This window comes from Lontra canadensis, unplaced genomic scaffold (assembly GCF_010015895.1).
Source record: "Lontra canadensis isolate GAN:19392208 unplaced genomic scaffold, GSC_riverotter_1.0 scaffold30, whole genome shotgun sequence".
Lineage (NCBI taxonomy): Eukaryota > Metazoa > Chordata > Mammalia > Carnivora > Mustelidae > Lontra > Lontra canadensis.
In genome coordinates, this window is record NW_022631024.1 from 20,317,204 (window position 1) to 20,334,916 (window position 17,713).

The 17,713-nt window shown below is 63.7% G+C and overlaps 2 protein-coding genes across 2 annotated transcripts; one reads left to right on the forward strand and one right to left on the reverse strand.

Moving 5' to 3' along the window:
• Positions 1 to 3,099: 3,099 nt before the first annotated feature.
• Positions 3,100 to 7,753, reverse strand: SAPCD2 (suppressor APC domain containing 2). The gene is made up of 6 exons (XM_032866395.1): positions 7,170 to 7,753; positions 4,510 to 4,622; positions 3,912 to 4,058; positions 3,539 to 3,646; positions 3,299 to 3,415; positions 3,100 to 3,228 (listed from the first exon to the last, which is right to left on the reverse strand). Exons 1-6 carry the CDS (start codon positions 7,729 to 7,731, stop codon positions 3,100 to 3,102), a joined length of 1,176 nt encoding a protein of 391 aa, XP_032722286.1. The 5' UTR covers positions 7,732 to 7,753.
• A 4,117-nt stretch (positions 7,754 to 11,870) lies between these two features.
• On the forward strand, positions 11,871 to 17,460 carry UAP1L1 (UDP-N-acetylglucosamine pyrophosphorylase 1 like 1). The gene is made up of 9 exons (XM_032866293.1): positions 11,871 to 12,197; positions 12,851 to 13,055; positions 13,219 to 13,394; positions 13,713 to 13,885; positions 13,990 to 14,183; positions 14,599 to 14,739; positions 15,283 to 15,468; positions 16,213 to 16,279; positions 17,141 to 17,460. Exons 1-9 carry the CDS (start codon positions 11,909 to 11,911, stop codon positions 17,222 to 17,224), a joined length of 1,515 nt encoding a protein of 504 aa, XP_032722184.1. The 5' UTR covers positions 11,871 to 11,908; the 3' UTR covers positions 17,225 to 17,460.
• Positions 17,461 to 17,713: the final 253 nt, after the last annotated feature.

Below are 17,713 nucleotides of genomic sequence, written 5' to 3' on the forward strand. Positions count from 1 at the left end.
TTCATTCTTGAAAGCGTTCCTCTGGGTCGTGGCCGCCGCCTTCCTCTCCCACTGGCCTCCGACGAGCTCCCGGTAGGCAACTGCTTTCGTCCCCAGATTCTTTCATGATCTTGTGAGAGAAAAGGTGCATTTCTTCCTCCCCAGCCTGGCCAGCATTTGTTGGGATTTCTGGATCAGAGGACTGGGGTTTTTAGACAGTTCTGGAAAACCCAAAGCCACTTTCCGTCCCGCAGCGCCCCTTCTTCCTTGTCCTCTTCTGGGAAATGCAGGCAGGTGAGTGCCCTTGACCCTCTGGGCCCCATTCTTCACTTCCTAAGCGATCCTGGCTCATGGAGTCTCCAGCTGAAAATTTCCATCGGAGCCTTAGTCCACCTGAGTTTTTAATTTCCATGTCAATGTTACTTCTACGGGCTGTTTGCTTTTTCCTGCTTTATTGTTCATCTTTATCGACTCAAAGCTCATACTTTCACAGAATAACAAACTATGAAGGCGATTCCTTATTTATATTTCAAGAATCTCTTTTATTTCTTTCAACATATAAAAGTTATTGCATATTCTCTGATAATTCCAATATCTGAAATATTTATGGAATCTGTTCTTTCTGCTGGCTCTTGTGGTGGGTGCACTCCTGGTGTCTGTGGACAAGCTTCTTAACTTAAATGCTTGTTTTCCTTGGACTTGACCTACATGAAACCCCCGGGACAGCGATTCCCAATCAGGGACACCGTTTCTACCACTGCCCCCCTTGGGACATTTGGCAACACCTTGAGACATTTTAGTTGTCACGACTGAGGGTGTGGGTGCGGGTGGAACCCAGAGATGGCGTCAGCATCACAGCAAGACAGCACCCCCCACCCCGACTTAGCCCCAGATGTCACCAGTGCTTCCGCCAGCTGTCTGGGACCTGCCAGCCTGGGGCCACTTGGATTTCTTCCCTTGCGGTGTCCGGGCCCACAGGCGCCTGGCTTCAGACCGCCAGCAGAGAGGACCGCAGACGGAGCACCGAGGACAAGGGTGGAGGGGTCCACTGGCCGCCCGAGGGGCCCTCTCCGTGGAGGTTCTCCCAGTGAAAGACCGGTGGGGTGGGCGGCGTGAGGACGGCAGAGGGAACGCAGAAGCCCCAGGCGGGGCGGATGCCCCCCAGAGGCGGCCTCCTTCACTGTTACAGCCCCCTCCCATTGCTGGGTTCTGTCGTGGAGGGTTGGGTCGGCGTGAGCAGGGTGAGGTGGAGAGGGGGTGTTCTAGGAGACGGAACGACGTTTGCAAAGACCACAGGTGGGAGGCTGGCTGCCCGGCTGGGGGCCGGCTACTGGCCGGGCCTGGGCAGGACGGTGGAGGCTGAGCTTGGGGGCTGTCCTGAGTGACAGGGTCACGGGAGGGTTAAGAGCAGGGGGCGGGGATAGTGCTCAGGTTTGGAAATGTCACTGGTTGCATTTGGAGAACCTGTGAACGGATTCCTAGCGTGAGGGTGGGCTCAGGGTCTGGGCTGGTGTGGAGGGACTGGTCTTGGGACGGAAGGGGAAGAGCAGGTCCAAGAGCTCCTGGTGGGTGGGTCTCGGATGGCCAGCTGGGAGGATTTCTCCGGGACTGGCCCTTGCCCTGAATGTCCCAAAGGGTGCTGGGGGCCCTGTCTCACCTTGCAGGACCCCATTCCCTTCTTGGCTCCCCTCCCACAGAGCCTGCATGGGTCTAGGCCCGGGGGTCCTTGGGGCCCCAGAGGAGCCCACCCCACCCTCCAAGGAGGGCAGCTTGCATGCTGGACAATCCCCCCACCCTCTGTAAGCCCTGAGCACGGTGTGGGAAGCCCAGAGCTGGAGCTGGCAGGGGGCCGACAGCCGCTCTGCACCTGGGACCCCTCCTCCGCAGCCAGGACCTTCCTCGGCCGTGGGAGTCCACGTGCCTAAACTCCCTGGGTTTATGGGGTCTCTCCATACTCACCCCATGCCTGGGGCCCCCCACTGCACAACCCAACGGTGATGTCCTGTCCTCAGTGTGGGAGGTGAGTTCCTGTGGGGATGGTGGCCCAGGTCACAAGGCCCCTTCTGGGGTGGAGGCTCCCCTCTGGGGGGCCTGGTGTAGGGCTGGGGAGTTGTCCCTGACAAGGACCCTGCCTCGTCTCTTCCTGAGCCCTCTGGGTTTCCAAGTCTGATGCCAAGCTAGGGGTGGGAACAGGGAGGTCCCTACACCGGGGAACCTTGAGTCATGTGAGGTAGGCCCTGGCGGGGAACCTGGGGGGCTCACCTGGGAGGCCCATGCTGACATCTCTTGTGGGGACAGACCTCCCTGGGGGAGGGGCGCACCACAGCCGCCCCACTGACCATATCCCACCCTGGCCAGGGTGCCTGGTGGGCCCAAGGCCCGGAGAATGGGTCACGGGCTGCTCTGCGGGCTTGTGAGCACTAACCCAAGTTGTTTGAACGCCTGGGGTCTGTGAGAGGGAGCAGGCAGGCGGGCCTCGGCCCAGATGTGAACTCTGAGAGCTCACCCCCGGAGCTCGCCCAGGACCACACACCCCTTCCATCTGCTCCGGCCCCTCAGGGAGGGAAGATGCCCTTGGGCTCCTGGGCCCAATCTCCTGCTGGGCCCCGGGCAGAACACCTCGCAGGAGACCAGCGCTGGCCTTGGCCGTGGCTGGGCCGTTCCAGACGTTGTGCACGGGGCACCCTCTGCTGGCTGTGACCAGAAGTGCAGCCTAGTGGGACCAGCACCTTCCACTGGACACCCCAGGTCAGAGAGGCCCGGCCAGCTGTGACCACGGCAGGGGGCCCGCCCAGAGCTGCCTGAGATCCAGCACACACGAGGAGGCGTCCCCCGTGGTCCACTGACGGCGACCGCTGCAGCTTCAGGCTGTCAGCACAAGGCAGCCCCAGCCCGGTTCAGCCCCGGGCCAGGAGTGAGCCCGTGTCTGGGGCCGCGGAGAGCTCTCACGCACGGCCCACCCCCTGGCTCCACCGGGGGCTGCAGGGGAGCCCAGACGGTGAGAGGGGACGGAAACTGGGTCCAGGCCAGTCAGGCGGTCTTCAGCCCAGCGGGACTCAGAGGGGCCTGCACGTGCTAACCACCATGGCAGGCCGAGAGCGGGTCGCGGCCCACCGGCAGCTAGAGGAAGGTGGAGTCCAAGGGCCCAGCGTCCTGCTGGCTGAGCGCGCGCGCCTCGAACAGCTGCCTGATGAGCGCAGATTTCTCCTGCTCCAGCTGCGTGATCCGCTCACTCTTGTCCGTCACCTCCTGGGCAGGCAGGAGGTCGGTCAGGGTCCCGCAGGCCTCCGGTCCCACCCTCCGCCCTCCCCACACTCACCTGGGTGAGGAGCCGGTTCTGCTCCTTGAGCATGAGCTCGGTCTGCTGCTGCCGGCCCGGGGCTGAAGGTGAGTCGGGGGCCGGCCACGGGGGCCCCAAGGACAATGAGGGTGGAGCCTGCCGGAGGGCACGGTCAGGCAGGTCAAGCGGGCCGGGCATTCCCGGGCACAGCCTCCAGGGCAAGGGGGAGGGGTGGCAACACGCTGGGCACGGGCGCCGGGCGGCACAGGGGACACTCACCCGGCCGGCGCGGGCCGCAGCCAGCAGCTCCCCCAGGCACCGGGCCACCTCCTGTACCTTGGGCAGCAGCTGGCCCAGCGGGAGGGGGCTCCCCTCAGTGCCCACGTCCTGGGAGGGAAGCAGGAGAGGGGAAGTCAGCGAGCAGGACCAGCCACAGATCAGCCACCGCGCCCCGGGGGGGCCCTCACAGGGGCTGCTCCTGGCCCCCACCCGAGTGACCGCTCAGAGCAGACAGGGAGCCCACGGGTGTCACCGCTGGGGGACGCCTGCCCCAGGGCACGCGCAGCGTGTGTGTGTTGGAGGGGTCCTGGCACCACCCGTGCTCACGACAGGTCTCAGGACGGGGACGGGGCAGCCCTGGGGCAGCACTCACAGCACGGGCCCTGCTCTGGCCCAGGCGGCGCCGGCGCTCCCGCACACGCTGGAGCTGCTGCTGGTACCAGTCCCGGCCGCGCGCCATCATCTCCAGGCCCTGCAGCAGCACCTCCTTCTCCTGCTCCAGCTGCTGCATCTGCTTCAGCTGCCACATGCGGGGAGGCCACGGGCTCATGAGGAACCCCGGCCACGCATGGCAGACCAGCCCCACCAGCGCTGACCTGCCCGCACCTGCACCCCACAGGACACCACCTGCCCTCGGGCCCCCGCGCACCTTCTCCCAGGGAGCGGCGCGCACAGGGCCAGGGAGATGGGCGAGCCGGGCCGTTCTGGGGAGGGGCCGTGCCCGCTCTGCACGCCGCCGCACACCCAGGCCCCCTTCTCCCTGAAGGCCTTCTTCATCTGGCCTTGAGCCGTCCCTCCAGTGGATTCAAGACCGCGTGGGGAGACATGTTTGTAACCAACTGCCATGCCAGCCCCGCCGGAACCCAGGCTTGGTGGCTACCTCCCAGGAGGAGGGCTGGTCCAGGAGACCAAGCATGGGGGTCAAGTCCAATCCCAGGCAACACGGACAATCCCCCAGAGCCCTCACCCACCAGGTCACAGTCCACGCCGTTGGTGATGGTGTGCCTCCGACGCTCCCCTCGGGCACAGGGGACCCGAAGGGCATCGCCCAGGCCGAGCTCCCGGGGCCTGCAGGCCAGTGCACCTGTGGAGGGAGGCAAGACCCCGGCTCATTTCCAGGCCTGCCTAGTCAGGCCCAATGCCTCCACCCCAAGCCTAGCAGTGCAAAGCTGGGTGTCCAGGCCGACAGGCCTCTGGGCATGCTCGTGGGCAATTCGGGGCCTCTGCACAGAGTCCCCCATCTCAACCCATCCCTAGGCCACCGCCTAGCCCTGTACACACCTTGCCTCTGTGGGGTCCAGTTCCCCACTCAATCCCCACAAACTCCCCTCACCCCCATACTGGGAGGGCCGTGTGGCCCTTGAGGCTGCAGGTTTGTACACACAACACAGATGTGTGTGCCCACAGAGTGCCCCAGGACGAGTGCCCAGAGGGCAAGGGCTTCACCCAGTTTGGGCATCCCCCTGTGCCCAGAGTGCTTGTGTACCCTGCAGGGGCTCAAAGGCTGCGGGGAATAGGGTGAGAGAGCAGGGCCCCGGGCTTCCTGGCTCTCCTTGTCTGCCAGGGCCTTTGAGGGTGACTAGAGTCAGTGCAGGTGAAATGGGAGGGCCCAGACCTAACTCTTCCCAGAAAGGGTAAAACATGACCTTGGCCAGCATACACGTGCCGACACCTCACTTGGACATAACCTAGCAGCTCCTATGGCTTAGGGACCCCTGCAGCGGAGTCAGCTTGGGGGTGAGAGCCAGCAGGTCCAGCCGGCTTCCCTGGGGGATGGGAGCGTGTGCGGGACAACACCAGAGGGGAGGAGTAGATCCCTGGCCTTGTCCCCCTACACCGGGCTCAGCCTCACAGGCTATGTCCCCAGCACTGGCTAGGGGGAGTGGGGGGTGATGCAAGAAGCGGACACGTCCACCGGGTTGGCACCAGGTGACAGGGCAGGCCTCCAGGCAGCCTCGGCGGACAGGCTACAAGCAAGCCCAGAGATCACGTCCCAACCTGCCTGTGCTACATGGCAGGCAGAGAAGACACAGTGGAGGGGCACTGGGGTGGCGGGGGAACAGCCACAGAACGCCTGGGCTTGGTCTGGGAGCAACTTCCAGATGACAGCACCCTGGGTGTTCTGTTGGATGACCAGCAGGTGCAGGCAGCCCTGTCCCCATCTGGGCCTGAGCCAGCAGCCTGTACCACTGGGTCTGGGTGCACTGATTTCCAACAGGGCCAAAGAAGGGGGACCTGGATCCCCGGGGTGGGGGTCTCTCCCTTCCTGGGAAGCTGGGGGATCTTGGAGCTGCCAATTTGGACTCCACGCACATGCCACACCTCTGGTCTGGGCCTCTGTCTGTAAAGGGGACAGTGAGAGGCTGGCCTGAGCCTCAAGCTGCCCCATGATGAGCACGTGTCACCTGCCCAGCCCTGTGTCAAATCCTCAGAAAGGCGCAGCAGGTGACCTAGGGCCACCGAGGGCCCCAGGACAGAGCAGGGCTGAGCCACAGGTCAGAGGTCCCCAAATCCCAACCCCACGCTGATTTTCAGGTATGTGGAGCCTTGGGGACGGCTCCAGCCATGCACCCAGGAGTGCCCCCGCCTCCCCAGACCACGGGGACAGAGGGGCTGGCCAGTGAGGAGCAGGGAGAGCCCCCACCCTGTGACGGGCTGGGGGACAGCTTTGCCACAGAGCCTGGGAACCAGTCACGGGGCTGGGGAATATGGGCAAGGCTGGGGTGGAGGCCCAGTGAGGCTGGCAGGGCGGTGAAGGCATAGGAAGGGCTGGCAGTTGCAGTGGTGGGGGTGCTGCAAGCAGGCAGAATGCCCTGTGGGAAGGGGACCCCACCCCATCCATAAGGCAGCTGCTTATTCCCAGAGCAGACACTAGAGGGGCCCACAGGGGTCATCCAGCATCTCCTGTCACTGCCCACTGCACAGAAGCCAGGCAAGGACCCGGCTGGTCACCCCCTCGGGTAGGGGCAGGGAGTGGTTTGCTGCGTTTGGGTCTTTCTCTGGTGTCAGCCCGGTAGGCCTTGAAGATTGGGCTGGAGACCCACCCACCACGTCACTCCTCCTGGCAACCCCACCAGGTCTTCCTGGGACCCGTCCATCCTGCCTCGGTGGGGGGAGGCAGTGGGCCCAGCCCTCTTGGTAGAGCTGCCAAACTAAGGACCCAAGAAAGGCGGAAGGGGGCCCTCTCAGTCCGGGGGCCCCTCTCTCCTCTGAACTAGAGGGAAACTCCTCGGCCTAGGCTGTTATCCGAGTCGCGACTGAGGGCCTTAGTGTCCCCAGGTGTGGGGCGGGAATCCCCAGTGCTCAGCTCAGGCTGGGTAGGGCGACTTCCTGGGGGAGTCTGGGGTCACCCCCCAGCCCCTTGGCCCCGGTGGCCTCCCCCACGGTGGCGGAGGAGGGGCTCCCTGCCTCCTGGCCCCGCAGCACACCGGGAAAGGCAAGAGGGCCCCTTCTCTCTGGGCGTTCACGGCCCTCGGGCTCACTCGGCGGCCCGCCCCCGCCCCCCGCGGCGCGAGAGGCACCGGCAGCACCTCTCCGGCTCCGGCCTGAGGCGCAGGTCGCGGGGGTCGGCGGCGGGGTGGGGGGGCGGAGGGCCGCTACCAGGCGGGGCCGCGGGCAGCCCCGCACTCACCAGCGTCCGCGCTCGGGCTCCGCTCCAGCGCCGCGCCCTGGGGCCGCTCGGGCTCCGCGGGACCGGGCGCCGCCTCCGCGGGCCCGCACAGCTTCTCCAGGCTCCGGGCCGCGCCGCCGGGGCCGGCCGGCGGGGGCCGCGAGCCCGGGGGTAGGGGCTTCCTCTCCAGGACCGTCCGCGGCTCGTCCGCGGGCGCGAACATCAGGCGCGGCGGCGGCGGCGGACCCCCGGGCCGCGCCGGGCAGCCCCCCTGGGCCGGGGCGCGCCCCTGGCCCCGCGGGCCGCCGTCGGCGCTCAGCAGCGAGGTGCGCAGGCCGGCCACGAAGCGCTCGAAGGTCAGGTAGCCGCTGGCCGGGGCCACCCGGCGCAGGCCCTCCAGCACGCCGCGGGGCAGCTCGTGCTCGTCGGCGCCCTGCCAGCGGGACTCGATCTCGCGCAGGTGCACGCAGCCGCGCCGCCGGTCGTCCAGGATGTCGAACAGGGTGCGCAGGCTCTGCAGGAAGGCGCGCGGCAGCCCCTCGGTGCCCGGCGCGGCCGGCGGTCCGCGGCCCGGCTCGGCCATCGCGGCTCCGGCCGTGGGCGGCCACCGCCGGCTGCGGCCCCCCTGCGCCCGCGCCCGCGGCCCCGGCTCGGTCCCCGCGCGGCCCGCCGCGACAATAGCTGCGACTTTTTGAATGGACCCTCCTCGTGGCGTCAGCGCTCATTAGCATTCGCGGCGGCCATTGGCCGAAGCAGGCCCGTCTGCTCTCGGATTGGCTGAGAGGCCGCCAGCCTGGTTTGATTTTCCGCCGCGGGCCCCGCCCTGCGCGCTCCCGCCGCCGTGCTGGCTGCGGCTGGGGAGCGCGGAGGCCCGGCACCGGCGGGCGCTGGGGGAAGCGGGGTCCCGCAGCTCGGCCTCCCTTCGGCCTCGCGGGTCGGTGAGGGAGCCCCGAGCGGACCCCTTTCTGCTCCCCCTGCCATCCGCAGCCCTCTCGCCGCGGTACGGCCCTCTCCGAGGGGCGGGGCCTACGGAAAACCTGTCCCCAGTGTCCTCGCGGGGATAAGGACGGGAAGCACACTCCAGGGAGTCCCCTTCCCCGTCTGGCTTCCCTGGGGACTCTTCGCCCCCTACTCGGGGTCTCCTGGCCCAGGCACCCCGACTCTGGGGCCCATTTACCGGGACAGTCCCAAGAGGTCTGTGGGCTCCCGCCAGCTGGGCGCTTCCCCTCACAGAGGCCTCTCTGTCCAGGCTGCTGCTAGCTCCTCGCCTTGTCCCTGGGGATAGCTTGGCCTTTCCTGCCTACTGCAGGACAAAGCCACTTTTAACTGTGTCCCCAGATCCCCATCTGGCGACCAGCTTTCCTCCGCTTCCAAAGCCCTCTGCTCCAGCCTCTTCCTCTGGCTGGACACTTTCTCCAGCGGCTCCAAATCTCACGGCCTATTCAGGCCAGCCAGGCAGCCCTGTGTCCCCAGTGGCCCCTGCTTCATTTCCAGCCAGGATCCAGTCCTTCAGTCTGGGAGGGGGCTGGAGCTTAGCTGGCAGTGTCTTCAAGAAGAGAACTTCCTCCTGTTAGGGTAGTAAATTGAATTTTTTCCTGCCCAGGAATTCGAGGTCAGCGGGGCCAGGTGCTCTGTTCATGAGAGCTCCTCCCATCGGGGCTTCCTGACTCCATTCTAAACGAGGCTTCCCTTTATTAATTTCACAGCCCTCAAAGTTGGGGCTCCATTGTGGTAAGGAATTTTGAAAGGACCTAGAAAGCTGGAGCCTGGGGTTCCCCATGGAGCCCGATCCACCCCTGCCTTCCCCTTTAGTGACAGGACTGGACAAAGTTCCAGCATTTCAAGCTGTTTGTCCTGCCGTTTGTCTCCCCTTCCTACTCTCCTTCCAGCACAGCCTGCCCGGGTCCACCATGCTTAGGCTCCGCAGCCGCCCCTCACCTCTGGGCCCTTGCACACGGTAGCTGTCCCACCGGGAACACCTTTCCCTCTCTGCTCCGGGCTGATCACTCTGCATCCTTTGAAGCTCCACTCAGGCACCTGACCCACACCTTGAAAGTGATGTGTCCTGATCTTCACAGCATGAGTCTGCCTTCTTCTCGTGATGGTGCTTCTCTCCCCATGTGTCCCTCCCTATGCTTTCTGGAAGTAGGACAGGGCCACCCCACAGCCTAGAATCGGTCTGGCCCACAGTGGAGGCTTGGTGGGTAGCCCACACATGGGAAGCCTCATCCTGGAAGTCACAGTGGAAACGCCCCCCCTTAGGTGGGATGGGGAGGCCTGGAGACAGCTCTGTGGGGGTTCGTGGGGGTGTGGAGGCCAGTGGCCAGCAGCAGCAAGCCTTGCTGCTACAGACAGCAGGACAGTGGGGCAGCAACACCCAGGCCAGGCCCCTGTGAGCCTGAGCCCACCGTGCTGAAAAAAGAAGGTCTTCTCCGAGCGTCAGGAGCCATGGCAGAGGAGGCCCTGGGTCTGTGGGTGTCTTGATGGGCTTCCCTGGCTAGGCACTGCTAGAAGGTACGAAGACACTGGAGTCAGTGCCAGCTGTGGGGTGGGACTAAGGCATGGTCCCTGTGTACTTCCCGTCCTGCATTCTGACCACTTCCTCCTTCTACCCCACCTTCCAGCCTGACCCAACACTTTCCTAGCTCCTCACCTTTCAGTGTCGCTGTCACCCCCAGGGTCTTCCCAGACCCCCAGACCAAGTGGGGCCCTTGTGGTTTTTGAGGTGCCATTCCCAGCTGTAATTACATTCTTACCATGCCAGCTTGGAGCTCCGTGGAGGTGGACAGTGGGACCCTCTGTCCCCAACCTTACACAGTCCCTGTGCCTGTTCCAGGTTCTCTGGTCCCCACACTGCAGGAACAACTGGGGGGCCGTGCTGGCCTCTGGACCCTGGATCACCTGAACCCTCTGGATGAAGCCCCAGGGCACAAGGAAGGTGATTCCTGGGCCACAAGCCTGCCTTTGCCAGGCTGTCCAGGAGCTTGTTACTCACCTCTCCCTCACTGGCGGCCCCTGCCATCTGTCCAGGTGGGCCAGCTCTCCTTCTCTGGCCCTTCAGGTGCCTCAGGCTGCCCAGGCTCAGCTGTCCGAATCCTTCTGATCTCAGCCCCACACCGCATCTTGAAGCGAGATTTGGGGGCCACTCTGAGGATGAGCTTTGAGATCATGTGACACCTGCCTTCAAGGGTACATATGCGGGGCTGAGAGCCCTCTGAACTCTAGCCCCCACTCTGCTGCTGGGCTCCCTACCCCCCACGTGCACCTCCACCTCTAACATGTGCCCTTCGGCTACCCAAACTATTGAAGCAGACCGTTCGTTCATTCAGCAAGCACTCCCTGAACGCTTGATGTAGCGCAGGCACTGAGCTGGGTGTGGGATCCAACACTCGTTCATTCATTCCACAAACATTTACTGAGCACATACTGTGTGCTGGGCATTGATCTAAGGTGAAGGGGCAGAGCAGTGAACCAAATTACCTCCAGCTGTCATGGAGTTTCCCTTCCTTGGGGCACTTGGGCAGTGGAGAACACAGAAAAGCAGGAAGGAACAGAGACGAATGGGAGGGTGCTCTCTGAGCCAACGTGACCTGGGAGGGTCTCCCCAAGGAGGCAACACATGAGTAGAGACCTGGAGAAGTGGGCCAGGAAGTCACTTTCTGGGAAAGAGTAGCCCAAGCAGGAGGAACAGCAAGTGCAAAGGCCCAGAGGCAGGCCTAAGGTTATCCTTGGAAGATAACTTCTTTTGGGTCCACCAGGACTTAGAGTGGGCCCCCCCCCCCCCCCCGGTGCTATGGGAAGCTCTACTTCCTAACCCAGGAAGGGGGTTTGTGGGAGTCCCTTTGTGCAGAACCCACGTGCAGGGAGACACAGTTGCCTGAACAGGGGTTAGCTGCGGCAGGCCTAAGAGAGATGTTACTCTTCGTTTCGGGTGCCATTTGAATTTGTTTTAACCCTGTGCATGTATTGCTTTTAGACCTAAAAAAAAACTAATTTTCTAGAAGAAAGCTTTATCCCAAAATGGCCAAAGCTACTCACCATTTTCCCCAAGGACGTTTATAAACAGCAAGATATTATATCAATTGATCAATACATTTTTTAATAAACAGCATGGTATTTAAAGTCTGATAGTTAACATAATATGGCGGGGCGAAGGGCTGCTCCTGAGCCGTTCCGGTTACCTGGCAATGAGGAGGGATGTGAAGGAGGGAGCCCCAAGGAGGCAGGGCGGCCTTCTTGGGGGTCCTTGGTGGCATCTAGACACCCGACTCTACCGATGATCTGGCTCGGCCCAGCCGCCAGCAGTCGTGGTCAAGGCAAACATGGCCACGTGCAGGGACAGACCCCAGCCTCGCCCTCAGGTGCCCGGACGTCAGGGCTGGGGGTTCAGAGGGGGATGCATTAGAGCCGAAGTCAGTCCTCGCGCGCCCGCGCCAGGGAGCTTGCGGATCTCGGGAGGGGGCTTCCCGACTCGGGGCGCCCCGGGGCCCTACGCCTCAGGCGTCCCTAGCGCCCTGCCTGACCGCCCCTCCTCAGGCTGCCGCGGGCGAGACCCCGGACGAGCGGATAGGGGCGGGGTCACAGCCGGAGAGGGGCGGGGCGCTCTGGAAGGGGGCGGGGCCCGGCAGCGGGCGCTCGGGGGCGGGGTCGCGGCGGGGCGGCCCGGTCCCGCCCCTCCGGGGTTGTCACCGCCCGCTGGGTCCCGTGACGCCCGTCGGAGCGCGCTGGTCACGAGTGCCCTCGCGGCCAGTGGCGGCGACATGGCCTCGGAGCGGGAGGTGCGCGCCCGGCTGCAGCGCGCGGGCCAGGAACACCTGCTGCGCTTCTGCGCCGAGCTGCCACCGGGGCCCCGTGCCGCGCTCCTGGCCGAGCTCGGGGCGCTGGAGCCGGAGGCGCTGCGCGAGCACTGCCGGCGCGCCGCTGCGGCCTGCGCGCACCCCCCGGGGCCGCCGCCCGACCTGGCCGCGCGCCTGCGGCCCCTGCCCCCCGAGTGCGTGGGCAGCGCGAGCCGGTGCGACCCGGAGATGCGGCGACTCTGGGAGGAGGAAGGTAAGCGGGGAGGGCCTGGCCGGCGGAGGGGGCCTGGCCCAGAGCGGGGCTGACCGGAGAGGTTGTACTTGGAGGAGTCGAGCACACCTTACTCCTTTGTGGAGTCCCCTTTCACTCGCAGCTGGCGACGGGGCTGTGGGGCTCCAAACGCGGCCAGGGTGGCAGCCGGCCCCAGAGGACTGGCCCTCGGGAGAGTGCTTCCTGCAGGCGCACCTGTCTAGCCAGCCGCCCAGCCCACAGGCGAATTGGTCGCAGGGAACCCTCGCGCAGTTGCACACGCTCCCTTTCGCATCAGCGCTGGCCCAGGTGCACTCCTGGCCTCCTGGCCTGACAGGTGAGGCAGGCGCTCCTGGAGGGAAGCCTGCCCGAGGCCCCCGCTGCACTGCTCTGACCAGCCTGACCTGGTGTTGCCTCTGAAGGACCTAGGCTGGGAATGAACCCTGGAGCAAATCATCGAGACCCCTGGTGGGTCCAGGACAAGGTGGGGCCCCACCTGGCCCACAGGGGATCAAAATGTTACTTGGGAATTTCTCCTCTGTGGCTGTCAGAAGTCTTTGAGTCCTAGACACATGTGTGGCTTGCTCTGAGGTGAATGGGGGGCTTATGTGGCAGGTCCCAGGTGTCCCCTCATGGTAGGCACCCCGCACCTCCAGGTTTCCGCCAGATCTCCCTGAACAAGGTGGCCGTACTGCTGCTGGCCGGGGGGCAGGGCACTCGCCTGGGCGTGACCTACCCCAAAGGCATGTACCAGGTGGGGCTGCCGAGCCGGAAGACCCTGTATCAGCTGCAGGCAGAAAGGATTCGGCGGGTGGAGCAGCTTGCTGGCCAGCGCCACGGGACCCGATGCAACGTTCCCTGGTGCGCCTTCTCTGCGGTACCTGGTCCCGAGAACAGTCCTCTGCCCCCGCAGCATCCAGACTTGAACCCCAACCCGGACCCCGGGCATGCCCCTGTCGGAGCCCCGTATCCCAGAGGCCCTGGGCCCTTCCAGTGGCCTGCTCAGCCTCGCCTCTCCTTGAAGGTACATCATGACCAGTGAGTTCACACTGGGGCCCACGGCCAAGTTCTTCAGGGAGCATGACTTCTTCCACCTGGATCCCAGCAACGTGATCATGTTTGAGCAGCACATGCTGCCTGCAGTGACCTTCGATGGCAAGGCCATCCTGGAGCAGAAAGACAAAGTTGCCATGGCCCCAGGTATGCCACACCCCTGAGCCCAGGAAGGACCGCCTGGCCTAGAACAAGGAGCGAATTAGAGGTCGGGAGGACTGTGGCAGAGGCCAGAATGTTATGCCTGATGGCTGTGTGGTCCCGGGTGAATGGCCTCTCCTCTCTGGGCCTTGGTTCCCATCTGTCACATGAAACAACCAGAGTGCTACTTGGAGAGTGAGGGAGAGCTGCCTCGGGTACAAGGTCCAGCCCCAAGGGGCCTCCCCTGCTTCCAGCATGCCCTGGACTAGATAAGGCTGAAGCCCAAGGGGATCCCTCGAAAATGGTCCCTCTCTCCCTCTGCAGACGGCAACGGGGGGCTGTACTGTGCCCTGTCAGACCACCAGATTCTCGAGGACATGGAGCGTCGGGGAGTGGAGTTCGTGCACGTGTACTGTGTGGACAACATCCTCGTGCGGCTGGCTGACCCCGTCTTCATCGGCTTTTGCGTGCTTCGCGGCGCAGACTGCGGGGCGAAGGTGAGCCCTCCCTGCCGGCCTGGCCCCGCCCCCTCAAGCCCGCCCCGCCCCCGGCCTGCTTGGCCCCGCCCCAACCAGCCTTCCCAGCCCTGGCCTGGCCGCAGGTGGTGGAAAAGGCGTCCCCAGAGGAGCCGGTGGGTGTGGTGTGCCAGGTGGACGGGGTCCCTCAGGTGGTGGAGTACAGCGAGATCAGCCCCGAGACTGCGCAGCTGCGCGGGTCCGACGGGAGTCTGCTCTACGGCCTGGGCAACATCTGCAACCACTTCTTCACGCGAGACTTCCTCCGGATGGTCTGCAGGTGTGCTCCGCAGGTGGCCGCCGGTGCTGGCCAGAGTGGTCTGAGGCCCACACTGACCGGGGCCCCGGAGCCCCAGCGGGCGCTGTAAGGCTCTGGGCCGAGTTGGCCTGCTCTTCGTGCGGAGGCCGTTGCCTTCAGGCACCACCTCTTACCCTGTGGCTTGCCCCCTGCCATGTCATCTGGGCAGGGACGTGGCCATTGGGGCCTGTCTCTCCCTCTTGGATTTGGTGGGGTGAGGTTGGGGGGAGTGGGGGCGAGTTGAAGAGATACCCACGCCCTCCCAGAGATCGGGCTCAGCACCCAGCGCTCCTGCCAGCTGTCTTGGGTGGCTGGGTGTGCGGAGAGGTGGGGATGGGGCTCCCTGGGACATACCATCTGAACTGTCTTTCCTTCTGTTGTCCTCCTGTGCCCCCAGTGAGTTTGAGCCCTTGCTGAAGCCACACGTGGCTGTGAAGAAGGTCCCGTACGTGGATGAGGAGGGAAATCCGGTAAAGCCGATAAAACCAAACGGGATAAAGATGGAGAAGTTTGTGTTTGATGTGTTCCGGTTTGCTAAGTTAGTGGTAGAAATCATTCGTTTTTTTTCTTTTTTTCTCTTTCTGTATCGGTGGTGGGTTCTGAGGCCTTGTTGGGCTGGGAAGTGGAGGCTTGCGGGGGATGCAGTGGGAGTGCCCCTTTGCACTGGGGAGTAGGGGCCAAAGCAGGCCCAGGGAGAAGGCCAGAGGAAACAGCCCCTGTGGTGTGAGCCTGGCAGCGTCTGGGATGGCCACGGTCTTCAGGGCCGTGAGACCCTCTGCCCCTCCTGAGCCCTCTGGCTGCTGCTGGCCTGGAGTGAGGAGGCTGTTTCCGGGCCAGCTGGCTGTGGGACATCGGGGGCTTGGCCCTCACCCTGGGGTCTGAGGATCTGGGGGTTTGGCTGGAGGGGATGGAAGGACTTCATGCAGCCCCAGGGAAATCAGGAGCAAAGACACATGCGGTCCCTGCGGGCCCCCCCATGGAGGTGACCCCCACTTAGTCATCGGAACCTGGTGCAGCTTGCACCTGCCCAGGACCAAGGCCTCCGGGCCAGGACTCCAGTCACTAGTTCTTTCCCCCACAGGAGCTTTGTGGCCTTTGAGGTGTCCCGGGAGGAGGAGTTCTCTCCGCTGAAGAACGCAGCCTCAGCTGCCAGGGACAACCCCATCACCACCCGGCGCGCCCTGCTCAGGCAGCATTACCGCTGGGCCCTGCAAGCAGGGGCCTGCTTCCTGGATGCTGGTGGGGCCCGGCTCCCGGAACTGCCCAGGTGAGTGTGGGTCTCAGCACACTCCCCTAAGGACAAGGGTGTCAGGGTCCACCCCCAGCCCCAGGGCCTTGCTGGTTCTGCCACGGCTTGAGTGGTCTGAGGCCCACACTGACCGGGGCCCCGGAGCCCCAGCGGGCGCTGTAAGGCTCTGGGCCGAGTTGGCCTGCTCTTCGTGTGGAGGCCGTTGCCTTCAGGCACCACCTCTTACCCTGTGGCTTGCCCCCTGCCATGTCATCTGGGCAGGGACGTGGCCATTGGGGCCTGTCCGGCCATACAGAGACCACCTGCAGCCTGGGGCTCGAGCTCGCACCACGCTGAGTGCAGGTGGCCAGGGGCCCTGTCCGGCCATACAGAGACCACCTGCAGCCTGGGGCCCAGCCCCTTGAGGTCAGCCCAGGGCCTGGGGACGGGTGGGCGGCTGCCACCCTTCCTGACCAAGACCGAGGCGTGACATGTGGAAGCTGGCAAGGCAAGTCACCGTTCAGGGCCAGCAAAGCACAGGACAGTAGGGTTCTGTGTCCTTGGTTGTCCGCAGCCACCTCCTCCATCTGGAGGCCCAGGTGCTGTGGGCTGTTTTCCCAACCAAGTAAGAGCCTATCACTTGGGCAGAGGCAGTCTGCTGAGGGCTCTGAGTGTGCAGAAAAAGGGGGTTTAGCTGAGAAAAGAGCTTTGGGAGCGGGGTCAGGCAAGGACAGCCCCAGGACATGCGCCCAAGAGCAGATGCTGATGCACGGACTCCCACAGCCTCCCCAGCAACAGAGAGCCGCCCGCCATCTGTGAGATCTCGCCCTTGGTGTCCTATTCCGGAGAGGTGAGAGCCTACCGGCCCACATGGGCTTTCTGGGGTGGGCCATGTGTGATCCGGAGGGGGGCACTGGGGAGAAGTGGGTGCTAGGGCAGAAAGAGCTCTGACTCGGTTTACTGATGAGGAAATAGTTTTTATTTATTTATTTATTAAGATTTTATTTGACAAAAACAGATCACAAGTAGGCAGAGAGGCAAGCAGAGAGAGAGGGGGAAGCAGATTTCCTGCCGAGCAGAGAGCCCAATGCGGGGCTTGATCCCAGGACCCTGAGATCATGACCTGAGCTGAAGGCAGAGGCTTTACCCACTGAGCCACCCAGGTGCCCACCCTTTTAATGCTTTTATTTATTTATTCCACAGAGAGACAGCGAGAAAGGGAACACAAGCAGGGGGAGAGGGAGAAGCAGGCTTCCCTACGAGTAGGGAGCTCGACGCAGGGCTCAGTCCCAGGACCCAGGGATCATGACCTGAGCCGAAGGCAGTTGCTTAACGACTGAGCCACCTAGGTGCCCCGGGAAATAGTTTCTTAAGATACAGAGGATCTTCCGGGAATGGGGTGGGTGTCGAGTTAAGATGCTTTCATAATCTTGGAGGAGCAGGAGGGTATCAGGTGGGGTCAGAGTTTGGGGTTCCAGCCAGGAAGATTTTATGGACGCCTTGCTGAGTGAGGAAAGCTGGCCCCAACCCTCTTGAGAAGATCTGGTCTGAGCTTGCCCAAAGGATTCATCAGGGGTTCGGCTAGAAATGGCATCCAATCCTTGCTCCTGGAAGCCTTTCCCACCCTACCCCACACTGGCTCAAGGTGAATTTGTAAGCCCCTTAAGGACAGAGAGCTGAATAGTGGACATCATGACTTCCTCATTTCCAGGGTCTGGAGCCGTACCTGCAAGGCCGGGAGTGCCGGTCCCCACTCATCCTGGATGAAAACCAGGCCAGTGCCCTGCAGCTCTGACTCACTCCCAGGACTGCAAACCCCAGGCCCTGAGAGGTGGGGACACAGGGATCTCCGCCAGGGTGGGGCCGCTCCCATCCTTGGTTCCGTAGAACACATACCCAAAAGCTGCTGTGGACCGAGGAGGGCTCTTTAGCAGTTCTCCGGCCTGGGGGGTCTGGGTGGGAGACAGAGGTGTGGCATCCCTGGAGAGAGCAGTGACCCTGTGTCTGTTTGAGTGGAGACTGGAGGACCAGTGGCACCTATAGCCCTACATGCAGAACCACCTCCCAAGGCACAACAGACACTCCAACTTTTCTGCAGATGCACATACGAGGCAAAAAGAGAATGGGACAGTGTCCCTCCGTCCCACCTCCCAGGGCGCTGCGGCCAAGGAGCTGCCCCCTCCGTCCTCCTCTAGCAGCTGAACCGTGTCAGGGCCCAGCCCCCACCTTCCCACCAGCCCCAACCCACACACAGCCGGCACACCTAAAGCTGGGTCCTCAGTTT